The 27,960-nt window shown below is 39.2% G+C and overlaps 2 protein-coding genes across 2 annotated transcripts; both read right to left on the bottom strand.

The window, feature by feature from the left end:
* Nucleotides 1-409: 409 nt before the first annotated feature.
* LOC147219026 (AP-2 complex subunit mu-A) lies at nucleotides 410-13,220 on the bottom strand. The gene is made up of 13 exons (XM_086173050.1): nucleotides 12,959-13,220; nucleotides 11,406-11,527; nucleotides 5,871-6,136; nucleotides 5,636-5,718; nucleotides 5,002-5,007; nucleotides 4,742-4,877; nucleotides 4,197-4,341; nucleotides 3,859-3,876; nucleotides 3,278-3,397; nucleotides 2,804-2,939; nucleotides 2,534-2,631; nucleotides 2,209-2,320; nucleotides 410-1,642 (listed from the first exon to the last, which is right to left on the bottom strand). Exons 2-13 carry the CDS (start codon nucleotides 11,477-11,479, stop codon nucleotides 1,508-1,510), a joined length of 1,329 nt encoding a protein of 442 aa, XP_086029176.1. The 5' UTR covers nucleotides 11,480-11,527; nucleotides 12,959-13,220; the 3' UTR covers nucleotides 410-1,507.
* Nucleotides 13,221-13,782: 562 nt separating this feature from the next.
* Nucleotides 13,783-27,837, bottom strand: LOC147219027 (segment polarity protein dishevelled homolog DVL-3-like). Its single transcript, XM_086172828.1, has 15 exons — nucleotides 27,491-27,837; nucleotides 25,336-25,405; nucleotides 22,614-22,726; nucleotides 21,897-22,009; nucleotides 21,170-21,305; nucleotides 20,912-21,002; nucleotides 20,727-20,796; nucleotides 20,498-20,637; nucleotides 19,965-20,041; nucleotides 19,741-19,808; nucleotides 19,441-19,590; nucleotides 18,153-18,284; nucleotides 17,890-18,057; nucleotides 17,571-17,774; nucleotides 13,783-15,033 (listed from the first exon to the last, which is right to left on the bottom strand). Exons 1-15 carry the CDS (start codon nucleotides 27,649-27,651, stop codon nucleotides 14,669-14,671), a joined length of 2,058 nt encoding a protein of 685 aa, XP_086028954.1. The 5' UTR covers nucleotides 27,652-27,837; the 3' UTR covers nucleotides 13,783-14,668.
* Nucleotides 27,838-27,960: the final 123 nt, after the last annotated feature.

Below are 27,960 nucleotides of genomic sequence, written 5' to 3' on the forward strand. Positions count from 1 at the left end.
CTGACAACATATCTCCCAGGATCACTGGGATACGCAAACCCCTCCACCTCAGTAAGGTGGCAGCTCACAGAGGAGTGATATCAATGTAGATAGGGCGAAAATATATTTTTAGTGGGATATTATCGGGTTCATTTTATTCGATTTCCTACTTGTTTATTTCAGATTGGCAATTTCGTCTTTTCTACGATATTTCTGTATATTTTTACTTACATTTTCACTTGTTTATGAATAAGCAACTCATTACAGGAAATTAGGTACAGAACTTTTATAGAAAAATTGTAAAAAAGTCACTAAAAATTGTCAAATACAATGCCTCATTTATGAAATTTGACAACTATATATATATATATAACCCACAAACCCATTTTTATTCTTTTTTTATATATTCTTATAAATAATCGAAAGCAGGTTTGGTTACAGTCAGATTTTATTGGACAGAACGGTCACCAGGGCTACAAATATGAAGAAGCAGACAGTGACGAGGTAAACACCAGGGGGAGACATCGCTTCACCTCAAATACGCACGTCCGCCCCCCCAACACATTACTGTATAAAGTAAGGAACGGTTACACTGACAGACAGTGTGATAAAGTAGGTTTTAATAACTTCAGGTATTTAGGATTTTTTTTCTTTTGATGAAAAGGTCACGACTACCTTATCAAGACAATGTCATGCCTCAAGTCTCCCTGGAATGTTTTTTGTTTTTTTTCCCAATTGGACCTTCTTCAATCAATGGAGGCAGAGCTATAGTCTGGAAAAGTAGCAGATGCAAGAAACCAAATAAAAATCAGCTTTATGGTTTCTAGCAACAGTGGCCAATCATTATACTCAGAAAGCGGAGTTTTTTTGGTTTATACTCTTGCCCTCCATCCAAATGTCAAAAATGATCATTTCTGAAAACAGACCAAAAATCAATCAGTCTACATCAAAGATTAGATTCAGACAATGCAGCTCACTTTGAGGGGGAGACTCTACTGCGACAGGTTCGAATACAAGAACTATATCGAGATCCATCTTAAACCACAACAGCTACAAGTCATCTTAGGGAGTCATATGGGGAATTTGGTAGGACAAGTAGGAAATCTAAAGTAATTGGAGCTGATGTTGGAACAATAACACAGAGGAAACAACAGAACAAACTCCACTCGCCCTCCCTCCCCCCTCTGTGCCCCTGCATCACTTGTCTTTTTCTTTCACCAGTTGTTTGAACATGTTTACTCATCACTACAAGATATACGATACAATGGTTCACATTTTGCATATATCTGTGCATTATACCATATTTAATTTTTTTCTTTTGCTTTTTTTTCTTAAATGATGTAAATTCAATCTCCAACACCTAGTAGGAGGGGGCAAGGATGGTGGGAAGAGGAGATGTGGGGGTGTTTAAGAGAGAAGCTCTAAGAATTAAGTAGGAGAGAGGCAAAAAGGGGAAGGAGAAGCAGAGAAAAATAACAGGATAGATGGGGGAGAAAGTGGTCAGGTCGCTGCCCGGTGGGGATTGACTTTAGCAGCGTGTCTCATAGATGCCGGAGCGGCCAATGTACCGGACCCATTTAATGACATCATGGTCACTGTAGTTGAGTTTGGACTCAAACACCTTCAAGTAGCGCACTTTGAGACCAGACGGGGCAAAAGGAACCTGTGGAACGGACAAGAAGGAAGCTAAGGACATATAAGGGCATTCTGGCAGTTATGAGCTGTGTAATCGCATGCCGGGTTTGTTCGACATTGAAACTACTTGGATTTCAGACTGTGACACAACTTTAGAATAACAGAAGGGGGAAAAATAATTTAAAACATTTAACTGGACAGTTAAAATTCAATTTAGTTTTGCCACTGAGCAATTTATAAAATTATTCACTCATTGAATTGGTTTAAAATCTAATTTCAGCCGTCATTTAGTTTTTAAATTGGCATATTGGAGAATAAAAACCATACTGACATTTTACAACTACCTAGTTTAAATTCTATTAATGGACATCAAGACACATATTTATACGAAATTATAGCCTTTGAGGAATTTTTAAGGATCAGCTGCAACCTTTATGTGTGTGTATGAGAAAAATAAACACAATTTGGATATAATTTTTGCTTCAAGTAGTTCAATCATAACCCACATGCTCCCCCAAATTGTCATTCTTGATCTCCAGAGATTATTGGAGATAAGTGTACTTCTAAACCCCAAGAGTGTCTGTGAAAGCTGACCTCAAAGTTCATAGAGATGGGAGGCCTGGCCCATTTCTTCTTGTCGTTGGTTGGCAGCAACTCAATTTCCGCACTGATCTGAGACTCCTTCATCCCAGCCATGCGTTTGATCCTACAAATACACACACACAAGAAATTACACCAATTATCGACCTTAATTTTCAAAACCCACATACAGACTTACCGTACTACAAAAAGTAAGAGTCAAATGACAGAGCAGAAAAATAAATGGGAAACTGTTTATTCCAGCTGAGGTGTGAACAAGTAAACTTAAAGATATAATGAAAATGCATTTCCCAAATAGCAAGGTGGAGCTTAGACTCACTTCCAGACGATGGCATTCTCACTGGCCTTGTACTTGGCTTTTCCCTTCATACAAATCACCTGCACACCGCTGGTGTTGAGTGGTGTAGGGATGCGAACCTGAGGAGTTGATAATGAAGATCACTTAAACTTTTTTTTCTTTTTATAAATGTGGAAGCAACTGAGAGGCTCTTGTAAAGTGATGATCTTAGACAAAACTAAATAACACAAAGAAGGCTGCAATGAGACCAGCAGGGATGTATCATGCAGGTTCACATTCGACATCTGTCACCTCAATCTTCTGGGCCAGCAGCGAAGGTTTGAAGTTGGACTTGATGACCACCTTCACCTCCAGTTTAGTGCGGCCAACCTCCCTGACCAGAGGAATGACTCGGAAGGGCAGGATGATGTCCTTTGTGGTGCGGTACCTTGGGTCAAGAGGAAGATGACACAAACTGTGAGCCTGAGCTATTTTTGTATTTTTCTGACTGCATTGCTTTAGAATTAATAGTCTAGACTTAAGGTGAATATTTTTCTTGCATTTAAAAAAAAAAAAGTATTTTATTTTGACAGTTTGAATATTTTAACCTTCTTTTGCCATAGCATAAAAAGTATTGGATATTCATATTTTATCTTAGTGATATGAATGACATTCTGATGACCCATCTTTACATCTGCCCCTACTCCATGCAACATTTTTATTTTTCCTGGAAGAAGAGACAAATTACCAAAATTATCAAAAATAATGAAATATAATTCAACTGACCTCATGAGCTCATACTCTCCATCAGGGGGGATGAAGCTGATGCTGCGCTCTGAGTCAAATTTACTGAGGCGCACACACTGGTGGAAAGTGCAGTCATCGATGGCTATGGACTGCTTCCCACTGCCATTGTAGGAAATGCAGGGAGACAAATGAAAAGAAAATTCTATCATCAGGTATTAAAGAAAGGATTAAGATCTTAATTCTAATGAATACAGACAACTACCTTTCCTTAAAATTTGTGTATAGAGGACACAACTGTTAGTGCAAGACATAAAAACCTGGATGGAGGTTAATGACAGTATTTTGCAATTAAATCTGTGATGTGTTTTGGTACATGATTAAAGGTCAAGCAGGGGAGTGTTAGGTACTAAAACAAAGCAACAGTTCAATGAAAAAGGGAAACAACCAACAGGCAGCAGAATAGTTAAAGTGTGTTTGGTTTGTGTGGTGGGTGAGAGGAACAATATTTCATGGGAGACTGGCTAAATGTGTGTAACTGTATAAGAATGCGTGTGTGTGTGTGTGTGTGTGTGTGTGTGTGTGTAGTGGTGTCAAAGGGTGAGGACTTGTCAGTACAGTACCTTCCTCCCCCTAAATCACTGAGGTTTAGCACATAGAAAAGAAAGAGAGGGAAAGAAAGGAGATGCGTCCAAAGGAAAGAAAAATTAAAAATAAATAGTAAACGAATGTCTTGTTGTAAACAAGACAAAATTAAACTAATCCCACAGACACGTGGCTAATACACAGATAAAAATAGGAATCTCAACAATGGTCTCTGGATATTCAGAATAGGAATCATTTGAACATGCTTTACATCTTTAAGCTAGAAAGAAAAAAAAAGTTGTTTTTTTTTGTCTCATTGAGTTATAAAGATAACATATTTCAAGGATTTCATTATTTTTCAAAGGACCACACTCACCTTTTTCCAGCATCATCGGATGCTCCTCCTTTGCCCTGTTTGTCAATGACAATCTTGTCATTCATGCCAAATTTGCACTCCGGCATTCCACTAAGGTAGCTCTTCATCACTACTCGGCCAGAAACATGAGCACTGAGGACCTGACCTGGATGGGTAACAGGAAAACAGCTCGTTGTGGATTCTTTGGGTTCCAAATATAATTCTATGATCACTATGTAGACAGAAGTGCAATAATGTATCTGACATGTTTGACATTATAGCTATGGTATATTTAATATGAATATCTGATTTTCTTAAAAGGTACTTAAAAGGTACCACCAATGTTTGACAAATCCTTGAGGATGACTGTATTACTGTAAACCATTAGTATTATGATTAAGAGTCTTGTAAAATCCTGTGAAAATTATGTCCAAACTGATATGAAGAATATACTTTACTATGAAACCCTCAATTCTGAGGTGGAGGTTTTAGAACTACTAGTTCAGAACACAACATCAGAAATTCTTGGTTTGGGAGTAAGAGCTGAATTTGTAGAGTGAGCAGACCTTGAGGGGACATAAGCAGGTTGACGCTCTCCAGCACGTCGAGAAAGAGCTCATTACGGCGATACTTGATGCCTTCGCGACGCCAGCCGATCTGCCCTGTCACCTGGCTAGTGATCTGAGACTGCTCCTCTTTAGTCTGAGAAATAAAAGAACAACTTTGTGACAACCAACAAAAGGAGAGGGGCAGCAGTCTGATGGAGAAAGGAGACCATTATGTAGCACTATGTGGGACTTCAATAGATGAGTATTTGGTGTATTACCTGATGCTGTATTTGGAGGAGTCCAAGACCGCAGAATGAGGGGAAGAACATGAGAAAATTAAAAGAAATATGAGATACATGCCCTGAAGTGGGCGGTTTAAAAATTAATAGACAGCCTTATTTTTATTAAACATGGACATCACACCAAAGCCATTTTGACATAAAAAAACTATTAAACCACTTGGGCTTGCGACAACATCCATAGAGAAATGCTTGTTGTTTTAAAAGCCCTAAAGCAGCAAATATTACAGCTTTCCTTAGGATATTTTGGTATTCAATGGGAATCTGCAAAATATCAATTAAAAACATGTAAGTTAGCACACGCCCCTGTGCACTTCAGAACCCACTCCAGTATTTCACATGCAGGACAGTTGGCTGGCAGAATAGTGAGTGACAAGATTAACAATCAAACTTTATGTTTTATATTATATTTATACATCCACATAATCGTATAACCAAAAAGCAAAAAATATATTGAAGCAACCTGTTTTGCATATCCCTTGACATTATAAAGAAAAAAAAACGCAAAGGGAAACATTTAGTGAGGGGCTATATAGAATAGCAAATCAGCCAAATAAAATTACAGCATGTTGCTAATCTTTTCTGGATCTGAGGCAGCGTTGCTCTCACTGACCTGTCCCTTAATGCCTTGCTGGGTGATGAAGGTCTTCAGAGCTCCTGTCTCTGAGTTCTGGGGGTAGCCAAAGTCCAGGATCTCTGCACCAGAAACACAAACAGATAACTATGAGAGAGAGATAAGAGACAGAAAAAAAACCTGAGATAACTGTGCATTTACACCATGTTTAGTTTACATTTGACCCAGTGATACCACAATAGTGCCAGAAAGCAGCTGCCTGTGATCCGCCTACCATCCAGCAGCTCATAGATGAGCACAAAATTATTCTTGATGTTCTCTTCGCTGATCTTGCCAAAGTAGGCTGTCATGACATCGCACATCTTGTAAAGGAACTCGAACACCATTGCAGCGTTGACATTCTGCTTGGTGACAGCCGCCAGCCAGATGTTGGAGCGCTTGACGTGGAAGAAGCTGGTGCGGGCGATGTTAGTCACCGGGGATCGAACCTGCTGCCGAGCGTGGATCACATTTACACGAAATGCATCCACTGCATTACGCCTAGAATGTCAGGGAAGACAACACAAAGGAGCCAAAACAGGGAGAGATTTAATTGGAGGCTCTTTTCAGTAAATTAGGATCAACGAAGCTGCTAACATTCTCATTCTGTGAGACCAAAAGCAATTAAAAAAATAAACTAAAAACATCAGATTCTGCTTAAGATTCAGCAACACATAAATAAAATGAAACTTCAGCTAATGCACTCCTTTGGTACAAAAATAGGAGTCTTTATTGCAAACAAACATTATGACAAGAAGGATAAAAAAAATCTTTCAGATCGATAAAACTCTCTGTATGAAATGAACCTTTAGTTCTAGTTTCAGGTTTGAGCCATGAAAACACATTGAGATGTGAGTTGAATTCTATCCATTGAAGAATAACAGTGAGACAAAGTAAACGGCTTTGTTCTGAGATACTTTTTTGGAATCACTGTGGATTTATAAATAACAGAGATTAGTGGAGAGAATAAGACACATTTAGACAAGAGTATCAAATCCTTCTAAGAAAGTAATGGGAACAGCTATTGCTGTAATCATGTTCACGCGAAGAGTAAATCCAGGTGATATTTGCACTCAGGACAAAGTACAAAAAGCCAACAATAGCAGCTGCAGTATTTATTTAAAATATGTAATACTTTATAAATTAGTGTTAAAAAAAGACGCTCAAGGTAAATTACAAAATGTGATACTGACTTGTTGTACAAAGTGTTGGCAAATACAATATTTGAGGGGAAAAAAAAGGAAAATACTGGATCTTGGGCAGCAGGACATCCTGTTCTGAATTGCTATGCCAGCTCCAAAGCCCACACAAAGGGTTACTGCAATATTTACTCCTGAATTCGTTTTTGTTGGAAATCTTAATCCAAACAATGGACATGTCATTCTCTTTAGAGAAACTGCTTGGGATATTTAATCTGTATGACCTCGGACAAATGTAGGTTCAAAGAGCAATTGGAAAATCAGGGCAAAATATCCCCCTAATGAAATAACATAAGTATCATTAAGAAGTGATGAGTAAAAACATGCTTGTTTTAATTCATTGCTAGTTCTTCCTACCAACCTTTTACTGCACATCAACAGAGATGCTTGCTGATATACAGTGAAATAGCTATGAAGATAATACATCAACAGAAATCAAGTTGTGAAAACAGCTTCAACTGACAACGGAATCTCGTTTGTCCCGTTACATTCCCAACTCTGAATCCATGTATGAAGAAGTCCAAATACATGACAACTGTACAGCTGGAGAAGATGCTGCGCTTGGAAAGTGCCCCTTCAGACTACACGTATCCTGTCCCCCACAACACATTTAGTCACTGTACTTCTAACTAAGGTTACACAAAACTATTGTGCATTTATGGTGTCCTCAACATGGGAATCATCATAATCTAGTCTCAAAACCAGGGCCCTTGTGGTAAAACATGCACACTGAAAAAGGAGCTGAAGAGCCAAGATAACTAGCATTGTCATAGGAGCAAATGCTTCACTGATGGCACTCCATGAGCCCCACATGCAAACAGGGGAAGTACTGATAAAGAGCAATTTAACCTGATCTGAAATTTGCTTAACTGTCAAGTAAATTCACATTAATCCAAACCTATATAATTAATGTTATCCACCCCACTACCCACAACAAAAACACATCTCAATTGCTGAGTGTATTTAAAAAAAAAAAAAAAAAATCAAGAAATTGACGCAGATGTAAAAAAAAAATCTGAGTCATTCATTAAGGATTATAAATTGGCCATTTCTCATGCTCAAACTTCATGCTTGGGTGCTGCTAAAGCTGTTTGTAAGCTGAGATACATCTTTGAACGGATTTGAAAACCATTGGACAATATCATTAGTTGATTCTGGTTGGCTTTGCGAAGTCACTGTCTGGTGGTTCATTTACTGCGCTAACAGCATGATGTGTGACCCATGCTTAAAGGCAATTGACTGTGGGATCGATGGGCATGCAGTTTAGGGGTGGAGGGATTAATTGACTAGTGGCCATGAGAGGGAAGGGTCATGCTTGTTGGGTTGGAGAAACTCTTACCTATTCCTACATGGGCCAAGATGGACAGACGAAGAAAAATGGTGATACAGAGGATAGAGAGGAAAAGAGGATGAACGAAAGGCGAAAATGCACAGGAGACATTTTTGTGCATCATGTACAGACAGTGAGTAATATGGTGATTGTTATGATGCTGTTGTTGTAAATGAAATGGGATTAGCAGCATTATATTACTCTAAAAACTATTTTGACTTGTTGCAGAACAGCAAATGCCCGTGTAGAAATTTGGTTTACATCTCATAAAACCATTACTATTGTTACTGTGACATCATACCTATAGACACGTACTACTACTAAAATGAAAGCAATATTTTTGTTTTAATCCGTAATGGAGCAGAAAGGTAGGATCATCAAAATGGACAGATGCTGGTGATGACAAATACAAAGAGGGTCACAGAACAGATATGTGAAAAATTAAAATGTATGACTAGGCCCAGCTATAGTAACTGTATAAACAATTTCCTTTGTTCATAACACTTTATAAAAATGCCATGCAGTTATTGCAAATACATGAATTACTGTTCACTGGGATTTCTCTACAGATTCAAAGCTGCTGTGCAGAATCTATTGTATGTCTGGGAGGGAAGAAGTAAACAATGTTATCTGTGCTGCTGCTGCTAGAAAAAAGAAAAAAAGAAAAGAAAAAAAAAAGAGTGAAAATAAAGCCACTACATTACTGACTGCTGCCTAGGAACAGCACAAATAGTAGCAGAAACTCAACCTGCAGACCAGACATTCACTTGTTTTTTAACCATATCTACTTGGAACTCAATTTAAACTTGTGATTATTTTAGTGCTGCAAACAATTGTTTTTCTTTTTTAAGTCATCCTTAGTAAAACAAATGCTCTCTTAATATCTTGCCACATACAAAACAATTGCTGGAATGAATGTTAAAACATTAGTTGTATTTTTTTTTATTATCTTGAATATATATTCATTGTAAAGCATTGTTTTAACTGAATTGAACTATGATTTAAATACCCATTTTTTAACATTTGGCGTGAAATAAAAAGCTTTGAACCTCTATTATGAAAGACAACTTCTTTGTTCTACCAGCAGTCACATTCTGTGACAGTAAACTTTAAAAAAACGATACGAGCAGAGTGAAGAAGTTGCTCACTACATTAGGTCAGTACCTTAAAAAAAGACGGAAAGGACAAGAGAATGAAAAAGAACATGACCTTCCAGTTAATTGGCTGAATCCAAATCTAGAATTATTCAAGATTTTTAGCTGCCAACTGGAAAAAAAATATAAAAGAAAATTGCCACAGCTATGCAGTTTATCATTAGTCTGAAGTGGTATACAAAGTAATACCCAAGTATTTTCTCTGGAGGACCGAAAAACCAATTTAAGTTCCACGGTGCCATGCTACTCTAAGCAGCAGTGGAAAAATTATTACATGGCAGCCACAACAGATGAGACATGCACACTTACCCATTATGGAAAATCTTCAGTTTCAAATTCAATATATGGAAGCAGAATTCACAGTCACATTTGTGAGGTTGATAGGATATACACCAATGGATTTATCCAAGCAACAAAGGGCTGCCATGGGACTGGTATAAAATGGTTTTGCAGGCAGGTATGCTAATTTTTAGACTAGTCATAAGTCGGAAGATTAGAACCATTTTTCAATGCATTAACAAATTAGATTTTCTAAAAAGAAAGATTTTCTAAGAAAATTAGTATTTTAACAAAGTTATCACAATTATGTGGCATGAAGTGTTACATCTGACTTTTACATTTTCCATATGCCTGTATGATTAACAATTGTGGTGGATTATGTGTTCATGAAGGTATAAAATGAAGGTCTGAAGACACTTGACAACCAACAAAATAGAAGCAATTTTAAGTGAGTGATCATCCAAGGAATCAGTAAAGCCTGCTCATTTCCTGTTCCTGAGTCACATTTCACAGTTATTACCAGTTTGTGTTCTGCATCCGCACCGAGGTCTGTTTGGAAGACTTTTCTGGTCAAGTGAGGAAAATAAAGTGTACTTCCTAGGACACATGAACTCATCTGAAATAGTAAATATAATTTGGAGATAAAAAAAAAATCTCTGCATACCAACATGCTTTCTCATTTCTAAATGTGTATTTTCACAGTAAAAGTATCACTTGCGAGTCAAATACAGGTAGGTGACAAACAAAGAAAAACAAGTGTCTGATGAATAGTGTTGAACCAACACCATCTGCCACAGGACATCTAAAGCCCCTAGGCTTTACACTAAGGAAGATTAGTCAACAAAAAAAAGCAATCATTCAGTGTTTCAATGGTGTTTTATAGTGGAGAGAATGCTGTCTACTGTGTCTGTATTTTGAAGATGTTCAACTGGAGTAAAGATCTGGAGGCTATAATGACCATGGCATTGACTCCCCAAATATTCCCATTTGTTCTGAATGAAAGCATTACTTTTAATTATTGTCCTTCAGGACAGTATACATATATCACAAACAACACCTTAACTGTGACATCATACCACATAGGTTTCATTCCCAAGTTTGATTCTCTCTCTCTCTCTCTCCTGCATGCGCACACACACACACACACACACACACACACACACACACACACACACACACACACACACACACACACACACACACACACACACACACACACACACACACACACACACACACACACACACACACACACACACACACACACACACACACACACACACACACCTTGAGTGGTATCTTTTTGATGGGTCTCATAACCTTCCTTACATGAATATGAAATAATTGTTTTCTAAACCATGGTAAGACCATCAAGAATGAAAAAGACACAAAAACCAGCACAACGCTGACAAACAATGAGCGATAAAGTCACCTGAGAATTAACATGGAAAAAAATGATTTGTTTATTGTACATGATCATACTAGAGATTTTTTTTATATAACCATACAGAAACAATGCAGTGACATTTTTTTTCCCTGATCTCACCACCCTGACTTTTCCCGAATTTGAGTTTTTCATTTCTTGTTATCAACTATGAAATAGGGTACAATACAGGTTTCATCGATAAAACATAGTGTGTCATCTGTATTTAGTTTTTTTCACTCCCTTCAAACACACACATTAAGGGAGCAAAGGAGACAAACACAATCTTAGCTAAGAAAGATGGGTACATTCCACAAGGATAAAACACACATGCTAATTGATGTAGGCCACCCCTCGGAAATTATGAAGTCAAGAGAAAACGTACCCTATGTCATCTCGATAGACCCGGGAGATGAGGACCTCCCCCTTATGGTTGTAGATGAATAATCCTCCGATCATTGTGGCTGTTTCTCAGACCCAACAGGCCATGGTGAAACCAAACCCCGCCTGAGAAAAGAAAATAGAGCAACATTAAGCAGGAAGGAAATGAGCGAAGAAGATGGAAGAAGTGAAAGGAGTGAATAGTGTGAGGATGACCATCAGAACAGGGAAGCATTTGTCCTTCACATCCGCTTCATCTGTCCCTTTGAAACCCCCTCATCCACACACCCCACAATTATCCACAGAATATAATCTGCAGCTGCACCAACGTGTTGGCGTAATTTAAGACATGTAAAGACACACATACATTTAGTCTGTACATTATACAGCCTAAAAAAGAAAACAACTGCAGTCCATCTAATCACACTAGAGTCACTCTTTACTTCACACGCAGGCTTAACACCAGATTAAGAGCTGCCAGTTTGGAGCAGGATGCCACCAGGTATCCAGCGAGACTCGGTTTCTCTCAGAGGGTTGTCTTCTAGTGCCACATGAACCCTGAGCTGAATAAACTTAACATGGAACCCAGGCTAGGATAAAATACTGGGCGCAGATTAAAAAAAAGGACACGAAAACATGAGATAACTTTCGGACGGCCGATTCCCTTCGACCTTGGTTCAACAAAATCATTTGCGATTGTCTTTTCGTGAATGAAGCTTCTGGAAAGGATGAAGGGCGTGCTTAGAATTCCACTTAGAGGCCAGACAACTAAAACACTGACCTTAAACCGACCGTTCAGCACCATCATCTGATTAAACTTCCAAAATTTCTCTCTGTGGGACCACCACGGTGTCGTGACCGATGAAAGTTTAACGGTGCGAAAGAGCTAAGCGGGTTCAATCGCCTTTTTATTGGACGAAGTCAAGATGTCTGCTCACTCGAGCCATTTCCAAATGTTAATGAATTTTTAACATTTTCTTCTTCAGTCATCCGCCACCAGTGATAGTGTATCCTCATAGTGTTTATAAATAACTATTTGTGACTAACGCGTGGATGGAGTCTTGACCTTCAGCTAAGATCAAAGTGATGGAGGAGAAAAGACGGAGAGAGAAGTGGCGTTAGCTAGCTAATTAGCTCACGGCTGCTGGCTAGCTGACAGCGATGTACAGCGACCCAGTGTCTGCCCGTGCAAAATTATAGATGGCTTCCGGTTCTTATGGATACGAGCAATCTGACGGTCGTCGTACAAGTAATGCAAAATAGCAAAGTCAATTATTATATTTGCAGTTGACAATGCAATTCGCTAACGATGTAATTACTGGAGGTCTTTAAATTTGGCATGTCCTGTGCTTTTATCGTGAAGGAAAAAGCCACTCCATTTCCTTTTCAATGCTACCTGCTACTGTTAGCTTTACGTCAGTTAGCAAAGCGGCAGCTAACACTGCTAACATTAGCCTCTCCCGAGAATGAGACCATTTCACCCGCTACCTGCAAATGTTTTCGGGTTACGACTCTTCCTTTAATCGGAATATATCGTATCGAGTGCTGCGGACATACCCAAGTTCTTTTTCGGATGCCACCAATCTTTCTTTCCCCGCTTGACCTCCCAACGTAGCTCACGAATCCAGCGGGCTCCCACTTCACACCCGCTCCTTTCTCCCGGTCCTGAGAGCTGTCAGCTGACCCGCCGTCTTTACGCAGAGCCTTTCCGCTGTTACAGGAAAAGGCGCGGCTGCCGCGATCTGTAAACCGCACCCAGGCCTGCTTCTGATAAGTTATTGACGCCGGTGGTCAATTAACAGTGTCGTGTTTAAGTACATTATGTGGTTAAAAAATTCTCGTCCCTCCTTTTTTCGGAAGAAGACCTGCTGCCGAGCTGGCTAGTGCACTAGCTTGATAAAGGTCAATTGTGCAACAGCGGGAATTCTCACTAGTTCCGCGGGGCGCACTCTCAACTTCACCGAGTTTGGACAGACAAACAAACCATTTTCATGGGCACGCAGGAATTTGCTTTCAAATGTACTTTTATATGGGTGGTCTTGTTTTGCTTTAATCCTGCAGCGCCCATCTGATTGAACTCAGCTGCTGTGTGCAACCTGAGGGGTATAAACCCACAACCACAGGGTAACATTTGCTCAGGTCATTCAGCTCTGAGGCAAAACTAAATGTACATGGGCTGAAGGCTGATCTCTCTCTCTCTCTCTCGAGCACACACATCTGTGCACCAGACTGCCTAATCTTCACATTCCTTCTCTCGGACAGTCTGGAATCATCTGCTTTTAAATGCAAACATAAACTCAGGTAATAAGAACACAAAACCCTGCAAATTTCTATCTTGTAAATTGGCACACTCACAGAAAAATAACACAGGGAAGCAAGGTTAAGTCATAAAACTATATTTATAAATAAAAAGACATTTTCCTTAATAAAAGAGTAGTGTGAAAGGCATGGTAAGCTTTTTTTCACTATACATTATCACAAGACAGACTGGAAATGTTCTGGTTAAACAGATGAAAATGTCATTATATAGTGTAAAAATTACTCTTAGAGCTGAATGCTCACGTTTAGTGTTGTAAAATGAAACTAGTTGCCATGATGAACTACATGTATAATAAAACAAATGCTTTTTTACAGTAAGAAGAACTGTGACTTTCTTGCTCTACATACAATTTATCCCATTTCTTTCTCTCTTAAATCAAGCAAACATTTAAATCTGAACAGGTTTAACAGTGTCCATTACAGCTTTGTGTTTTGTTTAAGCACACAGCAAGAGGGAATAGAAAAGAGGGAAGAGACTTTGCGTCAGTTGTGACATGACCAAGGATGGGGTAGAACAGAGAATGTGAGATGCGAAAGCCAGATAGGAGGGAAAAGTGAAAAGAAAGAACAAATGAAAAACATCCGTGTAGAAAAGCGCTTAGTCATTATCCCCGGTTGTCTGTTTCCACCATTTCAATCCCTCTCTAGGTCTTTGTCCTTACACAAACTTCCCCACAGGAGCAGAAACTGAGAAAGGCGCTTTGGTTCCATTATGAGTGAGGGAGTTTCTTCATTGAAGAAAAAATGGCCACTACTACTAAGAAGAAAAGCACAAGAGAGAAGGAACATTTTCTCTCAGCATACACAACAGGACTGGTTGCATTTATGCTTTTAAGAATCAAGGCCTTGGAATAGAGCTTTTTGCAATCCCCCTTCTTTTTTCTGCCCCTCTCAGCCCTGACATGAGAAAGCCTAATCTGTTACTCTTTGACCATCCTATAACCTGAGTCACATTACATCTACGAAGAACTCTCCAGCGTTGCCGACTGCCATTCGCAGGGACTGGCGTGATGCAGTGAGCTCAGGCGGAACAGAGACCAGCTCCCTGCCTGGTGGGGCGCCAGGTGCTGCTGTAGAAAGATGTGGGGGCTGTGGAGGCAGACCAGGGGGACCATAGACAAGACCGGGCCCGTAGGCTATTGAATGGGAGTTGGCACTGCGGTGGCTGACAGAGCTACGGACACTTCGCTCACTGGGGGGCACCACTGAGCGCTCACTAGGAGCTCTATGGCTCTGGCTCCTGATTTCAGATTCACTGCCACTTCCACCAGATTTTCGCCCTTCATTCTTGCTGCAGTTAGAACCACTGCTTCCTGTAGACAGAAGAGAGCCAAACGTGATTGTTATTCATATGTGTGATGCACAAACATTTTATTTTCGACATTTACTAAATCTAAATAATCAACATGAGCCACACTCATTTGAGAGCCAGTGAAGTGAGGCAGGGAGGACTGACCCAGTTAGTGGGAGACTCCTGGGAGAGCTGCATGACTAATGCAGACACGGTCAGACAGCATTCATTGCCTTTCACAAGTCAAACAGTTAAGCTGTTACTGAAAAGAAATTCTCGGAATACTTACGTTTCAGACAATCCAAGATGTATTTAACTTCCACCATTGAATAAAAGTATAAGCGATGTAACGATCCAAAAACAGTCTAAAACAATACAACCTGATCAAATCCACCTAAAGAATTTCAGATGACCATTAACTTCTTTTCTTTTAATTTGATGCTTCTTGGAGAAAGATTTGTTTGTATTTGGAAGTTTCAGGCTGTGAGATATCTGCGAGGATATGTCCTGTGAAATTCTGACTGGGTAACATTGTTTCAGCAGGGACTTACTGAGTCCATTCATTTTAACTAAACATGATTATTATAACAAAAATATATTATTGAGATATTAACAAAAAACTACAATGAAGTAAGTGCAACATACCAAATTATTTCCATTGACTGTCTACAAGACTGGTCAGATTAATTCTAAAATTCTAATTATTAGATTATTATTAGATAATCAAGATCAGATCCAAAAGGTAACCGGACATAAGTAAAAGAAAAATTTCTGGAGGGCAAGTTCATTAGATTAACGCCCACAAACAGATCTGTATATCTAATGTCAAGATTTTGACAGAAAACTGAGGACACCTTGAGCATCCATTAAAAAACTATTGCATCCCTATCAATATGGCTATTATTAATGCAATGTACCTTGTTATATATTCAATCATACATGAAAGGAAGAGATGTGTACAACAGGAGGGCAGGAAGTCTGAGGTGTGAGCAGTCAGTGGGTCCACTAAAAAGCTTTATTACCAAAGCAAATAACTGTAAAACCCATGTCTGGTTTTCCATTTCTACACATGAAATAAAAAAAAACAACATGGTAAACAAGGGAGGATTAGGGCTGTTGGAAGAAATATTCTTTCACTCTTGACAGAGCCAGGCTATGTTCCTCAGAGACTTTGAGGCAAGCTAGTGTCAACATACACCAGACCCATTTCTGTATTGAAAGTGCAGACATGAAACCAACTGACCCTCTCATCGAACTGGGAAGAAAGCAACGTGTTCAAAACGTGTTCAAAAAATCTACAGACAAGAGTCTGATTTGTCCTCATTTGTTTGTTTCCTAAGTGAAAAACAGTTTTTACACTGACACTTAAATCAAAATCTATTTCTATCAGTCTTTAGAATTTAGTTTGATTGGGTTGCCATGCCTAGTCAAAAGGTAAACTGCTTTCTGAGTAATAAGAGGAGAGCTGACAGGGGGAATGCCTGTGGATAAACACAGCTTCCATGTATATGTGCTCAACCCTTTTTTTTTCTTGTGCGTTTTGGTCCTTTCGTTTACCACAGCTGCTTAAGGAACTAACAGGGGTTAGCGATTATAAACGAAAGCTGAAACCAAATGCAGTCACAACAATTTTCTCTCACAAGTTGCTTATATGCTTCAGGCTACCGACCGTAAAACATTGGGATGGGAAATGCTAGATACTGTTCTCCTGGCATGATTCAGTCCACTCACAATCGAATACAATGAACTTGTTGTACGGTTATTATAGTTAGTATATATCACTACACAATATGTAACGTACTATTCTAACCTATATTAGAAAATGTTTGATCATGATGCTTACCATGAACAGCTGCCTACAGTATACATAGCTCTTTGCATTAAACACCATTTCTCTCTGAGTTAAGGAGCAATTGTTGCACAAACAACAAGTGTTTGGGCCAACTATTGTCTTCATCAGTCTGATCCTCCTCATTTTCAAGTGCATTTCGAGTGACTTCATTATTGTTCTCTATGTCAAAATGCACTCCGGTTAAAACTGAAGACTGAACAAAAGACATTGAGCTGACATAGTTGTAGATAGAGCTGAGAGCGCAGCAGTACTTTGACATCATTACTCAGAATGAGATACAACAAACATTAGTGACCTACGAGTGAATTCCCTCGTTAGAAATTTTATAAAAACTAAACAGACTACAGTATTTTTCAGATCATGTTTTTAAAGCTGCGACTTTTATAAAACAAGATTTGATACTAAAAGTCAGGGTTCCCCTTAAGTTAATTCAAATTATTTAATAAACAGAAACTTTTCACCAAGGGGCTTTTCCCATAGTTTTGGGGAAAAAAAAAAATACCAGTTGATGATTCAAGTCTGGATGTGGTTATTAAAATTTTCAATAGCTTTCATCATCACCAAGTTGATGGTTTACAGTTCACTTACTTAAGTGTCACGGCATAACTATTGTTTACCAATTATTCTTCAATGATTCTTTAAGATCACCAGGCCTTTAAGTAGTCTTCAATTTCCTGTTGATATGTCTGATATTAAACTGCACTCACCACTGTGTTGGCTTCCAGCGCTACCAGCACCCTGCCCACCATGGAAAGGCAGTGGCAGGTCATAAGGGTGAGGGATGGGGAACTGGTAGGGCAGAGCCATGGGCCAGGGAGCTGCCCCAGGGTGGGGGAGTGGAGGCAGGGTGTCTTGGTCTGAGGCCCCGCCACTGGAACCATCATGGTCATGTAGAGACAGGTGGGTCATGTCTAAGATAGAGGAAATGTTTGGTTTTTATTAGTCTTTCTCTACAGTAAACAGACATTAAAGATACAACAGCTTTTAGAAATACAGAGTTCAGTGAAGATTTCACTGACTACTTACTGCCACAGAGATCTCCAAAAATGTAGTAGCACTGTTCAGAAAATGTGATCTTGTTCACAGTGTGCCGAATATAGCCCGCCTTCAGCAGGTTGCTGGCATATTTGCGTGCTTCTCTGCGATCTGAGAACCCTTCCACATGATGGAATAGCCAGTCAACTACATCAGAACCTGAAAAACAAATTTCAATAACAAAAATGTCATGCTTTTAAAAAATAGAATTAAAAAAAAATACCGACTCACATGGTCAGCTCTGATTGACGTACCAATAAAGGCATTTGCGATTGTGATCTTGAGCCACATCCTGTCTCGTACCTCCAGACCAGACTCTGGGCAGGCCATGGCCTTAGCAACTGTTGCCATGTCGCTGTGGATAGAGAGGTGAAAGTCATCGAATCCTAGGAGAGAAAAGACAAGTTAAAAACTGGTTGAACCAAATTTTCTTGTTTGTCAGATTGTTTTCAATTTTTAGAATGTATCACTCACACAAGCTTACACACAAAAAAATCTTATTTCTAGGTGGATTTCTCAAACATTAAGAATAAATTGCAGTTTTTTTAAGAATTTAACAAAAACCGCATTTGATTTCTTGGTATATCAACTGAAATTCGCCACTGTTGTGATTTGATCAAAAGTTGGCTAAGATTAAATCAGCCTTGGTTAACAGGGATTGAAGTGAGGTGGTTTGGACAGCACTCCCAAGCTGTCTGACAAATTTAAAACGCATGAATAGACTGTCCACCTATTGCAGCGTTAAATGTTTCAACTCATTTCTGTTGTATACACATCAGATTTTTTTGAGATTTTTGGAGGCCAGTAGAAAACAAAAAAACTTTGATTAGCATTGTTATAATTGAAGTGCTCTCCCTCTGCTCTGGTTCTACTTTTTTCAAAATCAGGAAGGATTGAGATGGAAAATAGCCTACTAATGGCATATATGTAAATCATTACAAACAGTAAATTTAAAATTGGAATAAATGAAGCTTGCTGTCAAGGAATATCAAACAGCCACAATCTTTGTGCAACTGAATTCCCTAAATTATTTACTGATGCTATTACCAACAAGCCAGGGAGAAGAAATATTAACTCTGACATTTCAGATTTTGGAATGCCTTTCTTCTTTTTAACTCTCCTCTACAAAAAAATGTGAGGAATCCTAGTGTTGATTTTTTAAAGCAATTGACAAGCAGGTGAGATACATTCTCTTTGAGCAGGAAAATCTCTAAATATGGGAGCAATAGCAGCTTGGATGAGAAAGTAAGAATAATAATATGAATTCCTGATGAAGATTGCAGGGATTATGCAAGTTGTGAGTTATGGCTCCTTTTCGTGTGCTATTAAACAGATGGTACTAGCTCTGAGACTAAACTCAGTAAAAACTGCATGGGGCTGAAGAGCTGTGTCTCACAACATAGAGTCAATAACCCCAAACACTGCATTTTGATATAATACACTTTGTACTAAGGTATTAACAGTGGACCAGAAAGACAATCAAAAAAGGCACAAACATGCCACAAATATGCAAAAATGTCTTGTCAATATGATGGCACGCACGTTCAGTTTCCGGGATTGAGCTGCTGATAGAGGAACTGGTTGATGTGACTGTGCTCATGGAGGGGCTCATGCCATAAGGGGGATACACCCCTGTCATGGCTGCAGTGTGTGAAACCCATGCTGCTGGATCTATGGGCCTGATTGGTTCACCTACAAAACAGATACAGTTTTAATCAAAAATGCAAGTAAAACATCTCTCTCTATATATACCACACACACATGCAAGGACATAACGCATATTCAACAGATAATTATTTTTATTGACAATAAAAGGAAAAATAAGAAAGAAAAATCACTCACTCCTTGGCAAAGCAAAGCAGCTGCGTGGATTTGGGTCCCAGCACTTGGCCACTGTCAGAGTTATGGGTCTAGTGATAACCAGAGAAAAGATAGTTAATATAGAATGAAAACACAGGATGTCTTGCCTTCAAGTTTACAAGCATTCAGTTAATTATTTTGATTTCCTCCATTTTTTTTTTTTGAAAGTATGTTTGTGTTTATTTCTTTATGCTTGAATATTTTACCCAGGCTTGTGCACGATGTCCCTCAGCACTCTAACTGCATCATCATTGCTCATGTTCTCAAAGTTGATATCATTCACCTGCAGGGATAATAACATAGTTACATGCAACACAGGCTTGACAAATTGTGACCTGAGAGTTATAAAGGACTTTTTTTGTCAAAAATGATTATATACATCATTTTCTCATATGATTGTAGTCAATATATAAATTTGGACTTGTACTTGATAAATAAATATACTCAAAGAGAAAATGAAAAATCAATATTGACCAGCACCTCACCACAAAAAGTGACAAGGGGCTTGTCTGTAAAGAAATAACTTTGGAAATGAAAAATGGACTTGACCTGATTATGATACATTGACAATCAAAAATTACAAACAATCACAACCTCTCCCTGCGTACTTCTCTAAAAGACAGCCTATTATGCCCCTGCGCGCGCACGCGCGCACACGCACGCACGCACGCACGCACGCACACACGCACGCACGCACGCACGCACGCACACACGCACACACACACACACACACACACACCTGTAACAGCATGTCCCCAGGCTCAATACGTCCATCAGCAGCCACAGCTCCTCCCTTCATGATAGAGCCAATGTATATCCCTCCATCTCCCCTCTCATTACTTTGGCCCACAATACTGATGCCCAAAAAATTGTACTTTTCTGTAGGGTGGAGGAGAGCAATAAATCAGCTACATTTTCTCATTGACTGTGTTCTGACTTCATTCAAAACAAAACGAGTCTCCACCTACCCATGTTGAGAGTAACAGTGATGATATTCAGAGACATGGTAGAGTCGGTGATACTGCTGAAGGAAGAAGACTGAAAACAAAAAACGATGACATGTGAGAAAAATTTGGGAGTTTGACAAAGATTTCCTGTTTGAATTATAGCGTATTAGCTGTAATTATGAAAAAACAGGGGGATATAGGCTCACCCGGTCCATGTTTGAAGCCTTTGGTTTCCGTCTGCGACGGCGATGTCGCCTCATGAGACGAGAAGAACTCTGCTCAGTTGAGCTACTAAACCTGGGTAAAACAATTGATAAAAAAAATTGATTATATTCCACACATGAAAACACATGTATATTCCCCAAGCTAAATCTGACATTTTCAACTGTAAGAAAGGGAAGAAAAAAAAAAACTTTGTCTGGCTTTTCTTGAAGGGAATCTGACTTAACACTTGCACATCTGACCTGCTGGTTGCATCATCATCCTCTGAATCAAAGCAAGAAGTGGACTCTAGCTCACTGCTCATGAAGGATGAGCAGCTGTCATACTCAGTGCCACCCCGTCCAACTGGTCTTGACGAATAACCATTTTGTCTTCCACCTGCAGAAGACAGACAGCATCAGGAATCATCTGCGAGACAAATCACTGCTTACTGACAACAATAATAACTGGTAGTTTCCGTATTGATTAAATTTACAAAAATAGTGCCTCATTTCTGCTTTGAATACTTCAAATAAAACGCACACTGGGCATTTGAAAGAAAGTCGTGAAAGCCAAAACTGTATACAGTTAGTTAAATTCTTCTTTCTCAATTGTGCTCCGCAACTTATTTCATTAAAAAAAAATTCATTATAAGATTTCTGGCCCAATCAAACAATTGCAAATATACACAGACCATCATAATTCACAATAGTCATAGCATATTTTTCCTTGACATTTGGATTACTACAGCAAGCCCAGACATGTTTAACCCAAGACAGTGATGACATTGCTTTTTACAGCAACGCCTCTTTCTTAACAGTGCATACACGCAGCTATTTACAATGCTGCAACTCTTTGTCAATAGAAAGGATTTATGTTTGTTTGGGAAACAATAACTGAGGCAGAGATATCAGCACAAGGTGTGCACTTACACACAGCCAGTGTAAAACAATGAAAACAGAGACACAATGTAGCATAATGCTTCCTGACCATGATCATTATTGTGTTTCCGCCGTGGTCTGTCTTTCTCTCTTCTTTGTGACACCATGGAACCGGTCTCTGTGTCATTGTCCAGACTGTCCCGACCACTTGGTGCTTTCCCACTTCAGACAGAAATTATTAACAAAAGTAAGTGTCTAGCTTGGCTTTATAATCAAATACACTCATCAGCATTCTTGTCATCAACTATGATTGATTTAACAGCCAGTAAAACAAATATTTTCAAGACATATGTCTTCTTTTAATCACAGAACCAGTTGCACTTTTGCTATTTCACTTGTAAACATCTTGAAAAAATGTAATTGCAAAGGAACTACTGTACACTTATAAATGTTAAAGGTGACAATGAAAATAATGGAAACTATGATGACATACAAAAGACTTTTAAAAGTTATAAAAATCAACGATCCAATGAGCTGACTTTGACAATGTTACATTAATACATGAAATACTTCATTAGAAGGTCAGAAGAATATTGTCCACTGTGGTCATTAGATGCCTTACTTATACTTCTACCATTCAATTTGCATTTTGTGCTGGTAGTATTATAAAGAAACAGAATGGTTGTGTTTCCCGATGCAATATATCATATTTGGAGTACACATGGCATCTCAATTTCACATTTATGTCCACAACCACAAACTGTGAGCCAACATTATCTGTCATGAACTTAATAACATATGCTGGATTATCTGTTGCTGTACTGACTGGTAGGAAGGTGGTCGAGAGTCCCCAATGCCTCCTGTCCTCTCCAAAGGGGGTGCCTGCTCCGAGTCAGCCACTGAGCCTGCATCCGTGTGGGCTGCATCTCCAGAGACCAACTGTTAACAGCGAGAGTCAAGAAAGTCAGAGGGATGAGATGAAAAATGCACAGACAGATCAAATGAGAAGCACAGCCCTGCTATTTTCACAACATCACATTCAAGAACAGTATCCCAAATTTCCTTGGTTTGTACAATATATGCTTTTGCCATTGAAGAGTATAAGCTGTACTCTCAGTGTAAGATTGCTGAACAGATTCTAAATGTGGTAGCTATTGTTTGGGGCTGCAATGCTCATTCAACATATGAATTTTACAAGGTTTCTATTTTCCTGTGTCAAGCATACGGGTACTGTTAATTTACCAAAATGAGTGAGATTTCAATTGTGTCTTTCATCTGTAACCAATTCTGTGGGCCACTGGGCCTGCATGCTCAAGATCACTTCTTACATTCTGCCATGTTTTCATTGACTGTGGCATTTAGGGTTATACGCATTCGGAATTATGCCAGTGGTCACATGATTTGCATGCAAAAACAAGATCAGACTGGAACTTTTCTAGTAGCAGGAGATGACTGGTTAACATGCTCATATTTGCTACATTTTGAGGTCAAGACTAAGTTGTTTATAATTATTAATAATCTAATTTCAGCAACTACATGCTCATACTGAAAACAGCACCCAGAATATATATCCACTTTATCGAAAATCACATTTAGCACCACAACATCCAGACATTTCTTATGCATATTTTGTCGCTGGTGTTTAGTCCTTTCAGACCCAAGTAGTGCCACTAATAATTATCATGAATAATAATTAAAAATATCAAATACAAAGTTCTTTCCAACAAAGAGGTATTTGTGTTCATCGAGAAAAAACAAAATTGCTGTTACAAGGCTTAATGCATCAGTTTGTTTTGGTGTGGAAATTTTTTCTGACTAATTTGGCCTGCTGATGTGCATAAGGATATTAGAAAAAACAAATGGGAAAATCTAGATATCAGCTGACAATTCAATGTAACCAGCTAGAAGTTGTTGGTCTAATTTGACAGTAAAACTGGCTATCGGGCAAACAATCCATCAGGCCATTAAAACAACTGTTGTAATGGTAGCAAACTATTTTAATGCATCATTTGCAATTTGTGAAGCAACTCAATTAAGAGATTAACCTTTTATGACAAAGTGACAGAGGCAGTCAGCAAACGTATTATGCAGTGAGGGACGCTAAATTGCACTGCCAGTAAAAAAGAAATAATTTAAAAAATGTGGCATTTGCAGACTTTCGAAACAATATTGTATTTGATGTTACCTTGATTCATAGCATTTTGGTACCAACTAAGACCTTATGATAACTAATGAATTCAGTGCCTGTTTAGAGTCTTGTAGCCGCTGTGAGAAGGCTGAAAGCCAAAAGCCATCAGAGAGTAACCACAACAAAGATAAAAGACTGAATCAAACGGCAATATTAGAAACTTGAACATGAGGGGATAGCACTGTGTTGATGAGTTTAAAATAAAACCTCTCATCATCACCATGTTGTAAAAAATTAACCAGGTGCATATGTTCCTTGCATCAAGAAACAGATTGCTCTCTCAACTTTTCATTCTCCCCCTGTGAGATTCAATCTTCTGTTAAATGAAGTGCAGTGTGGTTCTTTGTTATGAGGTATTTTCTGTCTATCCTGTGATTTCACTTGCTGTTAATCCAATTTTAGTGTCAAGACGAGAGGAAGGGAGGCTGTGCACCAGAGCCAGATGTCTCTTATTTTGTGGAGGAAGAATTATTGCTTTGAGCCTCTTGGTGACATACTTCATGCAGGTACACGTGTAAATGTGCAGACTAGCATGTGCAAGGACTTGCTTTAAAAGGTACTGAGTCAAATTGCTCCCAAAATTCTTGAAAACAAACTCCATAGAAAACAGCAGATTGTAAATAAGTGTGTATTGCTACTAGGATCATTAGGTGGTAATGATATTATCAAGGATGCAATGGGTCTCTCCCTTGAGATGGAATTTGGTTGTGGTGGCTGGTCAGCAGATGGGAATCATTAGCCAATTTTTCATATGTAAACAGGACAGTGTCCAGAGATCCCTGGCATTTAACACGTATAGCAGAAAAAGAAAATTGTCAATATCATACACTTTTTCACCCACAGGAAATATCCTGCTTCGTTTGGGCAATGGAAGACACCTGCTTGGTGCGTGTAAGATGTGATTCAAAAAGAATGCTGTGGTAAAACAGCTTTTTCATAAGGTCATCATAAATAACTGTCTTATTCTTCTGTTCTTAATGCATTCTTAAGTCTGTTTTGCAAAGTCATCAAACTTCCCAGAAATAGTCATCACCTTTTTATACAGAGATGGTTATACACCTCCAAAGTTGCACAATACAAATGTCATTAAATCCTAACTAGTCTGTTCCAGTGCCATTTACTTGTTACAGTTTCAATAACCCAATCCTTCCATGAATATAAAATCAGTGTAAGGTTCAGTGCAACTAGTTTGGAAATTCTGTATGCCTGTTTGGGTAATGTCATAGGTTCATGGCTGTAGTGGATCTTTCGAATCACCAATTGAACACAAATCCTCCCAAATACAGCACAGCCATTGGTGAATAAAAGACAGTGAAAATTCCATGCCAAAAAATTTCTCAACGTTGTGTTTTGAACCTACCCATGATACCACACGCCCATTAAAGCAGGGCAGCTTGGCGTTGTCATCAGATATTTCTTCCTTTACCACCCTGTAAAGGGAACAAAGCAGAGTTTCAGTAAACCATTACCAACACAAAAGCACTCCCCGGGCTATAAAACATAAGGCTGCATTTAGAGGCAATGGTGATGGCCAATACATCTATCACCAACTACAGACACTGACAAATGACCTGATTTAATAGTGCACTTACAACACTATTGTTACACATTGCCAGCCACAGATATACTGCCCATAAAAAAACTTTATAGTGTTGGGTTGTGTCTAGAGCATTTTGGTTAAACATTCTTTGTTTAGGGAGCTGATCTAAAATATATGATGGACATTGAGATATTATCCAGTTAAGTGTATGTTTAAGCAAAAGTGAAAAAGTCATGATCAATAAATCAACCTTTAAATTTTGAGAGAAAAGAGAAAGAGAAAAGCAAATTTGCCATAATAATTCTACATTTTTACTTTTTCTATTTTGTATTGATTGCTCTCTATGTCTCTTTGAACTCTATTCCATGAACCAAAAGAGTATTTCGCAAGAAGTTGATAATTTAAGACCATGAACTGCATATTGAAGTCTGGCTTACTGGGCCAGTCACCGTATGATGTTTTCGTTGCACAATTGTTATTTGAGAAAATGTTTTTACAACATCACCATAGTATACAATTATAGTGATTATCACTTCCAAGTACTTTTGGAAACAGATGGGTAATGGTTAACAAACATGTAGCCATCGAAGCTATTGGAACACAAAAAACATCACCAGGGAGATGGACAGACATAGGTCAAATTCCCAACAGATCCCCTCCTCCAATAAGACAGAAAAACAAATGCACACTAAATGATAATGATCAATGTTCAAACCATGGCATACCAGGGCAACCCCGCTATCAGCACTGACCTGGAGAAACATTGATAAAGAGACACTTTTCTGTGTAATATCTAAATGACTTTGTAATTTTTAAGCCATTAAAGTGTTCCTTGGATATTGACATCTAGTTCAGCAGTGAATTTTTCAGGAAAAAAAAATAGACAGCGCCGAGCGATTGCTCAAAGTCATGAATCAGATGATACCATCAAAGTACTTTTCCATACAGGCATGGAGAGAAATCAGGCGAGCATTTTTCAAGCCTGAGACAACTGCAGCTGACAGGATTAGTCCAACTTTATAAGACAGAACAGTGAGGGTTTGTGAATCTTTAGTTGAGGAGCTGCATGTAGAGAAGTAGCAGTTTCAATTCTTGTCTAGCAGGACCAATATCTACAGCAACACTGGTCTTGAGTGTAGGTTTCAATAGTTTATTTGCTGACTATCCCTCCACCTTTCACAAGCTGAATAGCAGTTAGTCTTTTCAGTACATGGCTGTCCCACTTGCAAATGTGCAGAAGCTGTTGCCCCACCCTACTATGAGTTTGGCCAAAAACAACCAGTGAAACCTGGTTAAAGTATTTAAAATAGAGCGGAGATCCTTTACTTTACTGAGGGCACTGTCTAGAAGAACATACAACGTCTACTTTTTCCAGCCTTGTTTTAACACAAAGGCACATGCCCATAAATCTGCGAGTGATGAAGAGGACATTCCTGTGTCCAACTGCATTCCTCAGACTAATAGACAACAACAGCAGGGGCCTGCGGGACCAACGAACAGAAACTGACCGTTTGCATACTGACTTTAGCTTGTTAGCACAACCTTACAACATATCAGCCATCTGCTAACAGCTTAAACTGTATATTATCGGCGTTGTCAACTTATGTCTCTGAGTTATCTGAGACAAGTTAAACGGTCACAGGGGACTTTTCGGTAGTGCCCATGAAACTGTCAAATACCAAACCTGGCCCGACAAAGTCAAGAGACACTGTGTAAGCTACTCAAACAAGCAATGTAAACAAACGGAATAGGGACGCTGAACAGACCTGCTAACGGTGCTCGTCGCTAGCAGCTAACAAAGGAACCGCAATGTATGTAGCTAGCAAGCGATAGCCAGGTAACGCTGAACCGATGACAAGCCAGCTGGCTGTGCTATCGAGTAGGTCAACATAGTGTTAAATCCGGTTGCACTAAAATTGAACTGGCACGGGAGTGACATGCCGAATGTACGTTAAATTCAAAGAATTTAAGTTACCCGAAGTCATCGTCCATAGATTTGAAGAAGAATTTGTAATTTGGTTTCTTGAGGACATTCTTGAAGTCTGCCAGAGTGACTTTGTCCGCCGGCACAGACAGTTTCACCAGGTAAGGTGTCTCCTGGTCGTCGAGGTGGTAGATAATTTTCGTCTCCCCCATCTCGGACTGAGGCGACACAGACAGGGTGCATCAAGCCGAGGGCCTGGCAGGCTCCCTCTGGGGCCCCGACTCCCCGTGGCGCTGGCAGCGGCTGTGCCGTGGTCCTCCCGGCTCACCCTGGCTAGGCAACTCGCTGCGTAGCCCCGGTTCTCTTTTTTACGCCAGCTCGCCGACGCTACGTCTTCCTTTCAGTTGATAAAACAACTTTCTCCTGTACCGACCGCGGTTACATCGGCCGCAGAGCAAGTCGAGATAATTTCGGTGTATTCAAAAATCCCCGATATGCGTCGAGACGACTTAAAATAGTCA

Source organism: Fistularia commersonii, chromosome 25 (genome assembly GCF_037954325.1).
Source record: "Fistularia commersonii isolate RoL2024-O1a breed Wild chromosome 25, RoL_Fcom_v1.0, whole genome shotgun sequence".
In the NCBI taxonomy this organism is placed as follows: Eukaryota; Metazoa; Chordata; class Actinopteri; order Syngnathiformes; family Fistulariidae; genus Fistularia; species Fistularia commersonii.